At 44.6% G+C, this 4,125-nt stretch overlaps 1 protein-coding gene across 1 annotated transcript; it reads right to left on the minus strand.

The window, feature by feature from the left end:
- Positions 1-273: 273 nt before the first annotated feature.
- On the minus strand, positions 274-3,273 carry LOC6565352 (cytochrome P450 306a1). Its single transcript, XM_001991153.3, has 3 exons — positions 2,832-3,273; positions 2,279-2,427; positions 274-1,385 (listed from the first exon to the last, which is right to left on the minus strand). Exons 1-3 carry the CDS (start codon positions 3,211-3,213, stop codon positions 327-329), a joined length of 1,590 nt encoding a protein of 529 aa, XP_001991189.1. The 5' UTR covers positions 3,214-3,273; the 3' UTR covers positions 274-326.
- Between the last annotated feature and the right edge of the window lie 852 nt (positions 3,274-4,125).

Raw genomic sequence — 4,125 nt, forward strand, 5'->3', positions numbered from 1 at the left:
TATATATACTAAATTGCATAAAATAAAAATATATATTAGATTGAATTTAAAAAAAAAAAGTTTATACTTCATGTGCCACTTAATTGATTGATTGATTGATTGATAGATTGGAAGCAATTTGAAAATGTGTTAATTAAACATTGCTGTAGGCAAAGGCTATTATTTATGTATACACTATTTGTTTCGCTAAAAATACCGAACTTGTTATATACTATATAAAAAATGAAGCCAAATTGTTAATCTGCAAAAAAAAAAAAACAAAAAAAAAATGCATGCAAGAAAAAAAATATTGAAGGCAAATAAATGAAAATGCACACAACTAAAACCTAACCGTGTTTCTGCTGCTTCGAAGGATTCCGCTGCAGCTCCAGCTGGCTGAAGCGCAGTTTGAAATGTGCCGGCGCCAAAGTAATGCCACACTCGCCGTCCATGCTCACATCGCCATCCAGCTGGATGTGGAAGCGGCGCAGAATGCGGCCCGCGAAAAGCGTTAGCATCATGCGGGCCAACTCATCGCCCGGACACATGCGCCTGCCCGTCTGGAAAGGTATAAACTGCGCCGGTGCCACATACTCACCGGCGTCGCTGAGGAAACGCTCCGGCCGGAACTGTTCCGGCTCTGGCCATGCATCCGGATTCATGTGTATGGCCCACTGCAGTACGAGTATCATGCTACCGCTCGCCAAACGATAATCGCCAATGGTGATGTCCTGATCGACGCCATGCGGTATGCCCAGAGGCACTACAGACCGGATGCGCTGCACCTCCGAGAGGCAGGCGCGCAGATATGCCAGCGGCTCCAGTTCGGCCAGCGTTGGTGTCCGGCTCAATTTGAGGAGGTCCGCATGCAGTCGCTTCTGGCAGTGCTGCTCCCGTGCCATATAGAGCAGGAACCAGCGCAGTGTGGCCAGCGCTGTATCGACGCCGGCGCCAAAGAGATCGGCCAGCAGATGACGCAGTTGCTCATCGCAATAGAGCTGCGAATATGGCTGTCGCTCGCGCAGAAAATGCTCCAAAATGCTATGCGGTTCCGATGGTGGTCGCTGCTCTTGCTGTCGCTGCTCCAGCTGTCTCTCCATTCGCTCGTCGCAGCGATTGACAATTCGATCGTAGAGCTGATGCGTCTTGACCTTGCCATCGAGCAGAAAGCGTATGCAGCGCTGGTTGCCCGGCAGGTGACGCAGCCAAGGCAAAAAGTTCACCACTCCCGAGACGCCAATCAGCTTGACGCCCTGCTCCTGCAGCTGCTGCAGATACAGCCAGTTGGGATCGTTGCGCTCATAGGTCTCGCCAAAGACCACATCGTTGATTATGTTGCCCAGCGTGTGCTGCAAGGCCGGCAACGGATCCAGCACATCGTTTTGCTCTGCTTCCGTCTCAAGTGACTGCGAGAGAAAGAGACACACCCAGCGAGAGAGAGAGAGAGAGAGAGAGAAATGATGAGAGAGTGAGAACGAACACAGAGTGAAAAGTGTCAAAAGCGAAAGGGGAAAAACCGAAATAATAAGAAGCAAAAAAACAGAAAACTGAAAACGAAAGACAACATTGCAAAGCAAAGCAGCAACAACAACAGAAAAAAGAAGAGGAGAAAAAAACAAGAATCAACTGCTGGTTTATTCAAGCCGAAAATTGCATACCCTATCAGAGCGGAGTACAACGAAACTGAACTGCTCAAGTCTTCCCCACACAAGCATTCATTTCTCAATTGATCCGAAATAGGCACACACTGCAGCGAGGAAACGCGCATATTTCAAATTCCATCAAGATTTTAAGTACATCATTTATATAAATTGGGCAGGTGTTGCAGATCAAGAATATGTATGCCTTATGGGAGAGCAGATGTTGCCTTCAACGCGCTGCACTCGACGCGACAAATTCAAAGTACCCATTGCAAGGGTATACAAAATTAGCAAATTTAAAATTTATGTGTCGTCGTCGTCGACAGCAGCAGCAACAGCAGCAGCAGCAGCAGCAGCAGCAAACACACAGCGGACGTCGAGTGATGACCACAACGGAAAGTGAATGTCCGTCCGTCCACGCAAGACAGCATCGTCAACTGAGACGAAGACGAAGACGAAGACAACGATGACGATGACGATGACGATGACGCGTAGGACCTTCACTTTCATGATTCTTGGAATTTTCTGATCGCGGGCCAGTTAACCAATTAATCAGACTCAAGACTCCAGAACCGAACCGTGAGAGACACCGCGAGATAGAGAGATATAGAGAGCGACAGAGACAGAGACAGAGAGAGAGAGAGAGAGAGTCTACTCACCTGGACGCATTCGTTGACGCCGCGACTGATGCGCTGCTCCAGCTGCGCACGCGTTTCGCACTGTTTGCGCGTCATGCCCAGCGCCTTGAGCCACTCGATAAGCTGTCGTCTCTGGTATTTCCAGATGTCGCCGGCAGCTCCAATGATACCTGCAACGAGATGCATAAATACAGACATACATACATATTTAAATATGTACAAAATTAGTAGTTGCTGTATTAAGGCATTTGTTGTCCTCTTCTTTTTCTCTGTCTTCCCTTAAAGAAAATGAAAGCCTACCCAAAGTTCAGAAAATCCGGAGAGTTTTTCCGATTTCTGCAAATAATTTCTAAATTTACAAAACAGAACTTCCTTAAAGTGCACATCCCTTAATTGATTTTTTTCCACTACTCAGAAGCATTTTCTATTTTTTAGAAATATAGTTGTAAAAAAAGTAGCAAATCCTTTGTTTTTTTTTTTTTGTTAAATTCAGAAAAAATGACAGCAAATTTACTTCTGCACTTGAAATTCCAGGACATTTCTTTTTTGCTGGATTTTTCTGAGTGTAGCTTACCATAGCCACCCATAATGCCATGCGTTAAGTAGAGTGGAGCTCGTGCCGTCAGCTCCTCGTGACGAAGGAACTCACGCACCAGTGTCGCATCCGAGAGCACCACCGTTTGCACCCGGCCCATTTTTAGCTGATAGATGCCGCCATAGCGTTTGGCCAGCGCCTGTAGTGACTTATGCGGCGCCAGCCGGTCCAGGAACGGTAAATAGCCCAACAGGGGCAGGCCCCACGGACCGGGTGGTGTGCGTCCAAAGAGACGAGCATTCCGGCGCTGGCAAATCAACGACACGATTGCAACGATAATGCCAAGCAGGAGGCCCAGCACGATCAGGCCCATCCGTTCAGATCCATCCAAACGATTCTCATCCATAGTGTGCGCCTGCATGGCACTGTTAAATTGGCTAAAGGTTCTGCACTGTGCAACGTCTGTTCGGCAGCGAGGTTCTTCAATTACTGGCATTTCCATGGAAATCGAAACGTGTCGGCAGCGAAATGTAATGCTAAACGTCGAAAACGAAACAGGCAGACTGACAAACAGACAGCAGACAGCAGGAACAACTGAAGGCCATACCATGCTGGTATATATAAATGTATATATATATATATATATGTGTGTGTGTGTGTATGTCTGTATATATATGTGTACACACACTTAGGGCATAAACAAAAAGATTCACTTCTTCCTTGGCTCACGAAAGTACAAATTTGAAATTCAACCATCGCCGGCAACTGTTAAATGCCATTTACATACATTTTCATGCGCAGTTTGTACTACAACTCGCTGGTTGTCGCAAATCTCTTGCATATTTCTAATTCCTATTCTTTTTCCATTCTTTAAAGCTGGCCTTTTTTGTGTGATTTTTGATTTGTTTTTGATTGAACAGCTAAGCTCTTATAAAGCAGTCAAGCCAACAGATTTCATTATTTGTTTGTGCATTTTCGAAAGGAATTTATTTGTTAAGTAAGGGTTCTGTATCTCTATGTTGTATACTCTTTTTAGAAATTTATTTTCAATTTAAAAAAATTATATATGAAATAAAAAAGATGGTCTTTTGCATTTGCACTCTTTATGCGCTTCTTAGAAATATATTTCTTTATATTATTCCCATCTTTAAGTTAGAAATGCATTCTTTCATTTTAAGTCTCAAATCTTTTTTTCTTTTTGCTCATATATTTAGAAATTATTTCTTAGCACAGGAAAAACTTTTTGAGTGTACGCACATTGAAGCAGAGCTTTCAGAAAAGCTGCGGAAGAACTGAAAGTGAGACAGACTGATTTATATTCAGTGGCTCAGCG

This window comes from Drosophila grimshawi, unplaced genomic scaffold (assembly GCF_018153295.1).
Source record: "Drosophila grimshawi isolate 15287-2541.00 unplaced genomic scaffold, ASM1815329v1 contig_848, whole genome shotgun sequence".
In the NCBI taxonomy this organism is placed as follows: Eukaryota; Metazoa; Arthropoda; class Insecta; order Diptera; family Drosophilidae; genus Drosophila; species Drosophila grimshawi.

Coding starts and splice junctions, on each gene's coding strand:
- LOC6565352 (XM_001991153.3), bottom strand. CDS start 3,213: ATGCAGGCGCACACTATGGATGAGAATCGTTTGGATGGATCTGAACGG. Junction 2,428..2,831: donor TGGCATTATGGGTGGCTATG/GTAAGCTACACT, acceptor ATCTCGTTGCAG/GTATCATTGGAGCTGCCGGC. Junction 1,386..2,278: donor GCGTCAACGAATGCGTCCAG/GTGAGTAGACTC, acceptor TTTCTCTCGCAG/TCACTTGAGACGGAAGCAGA.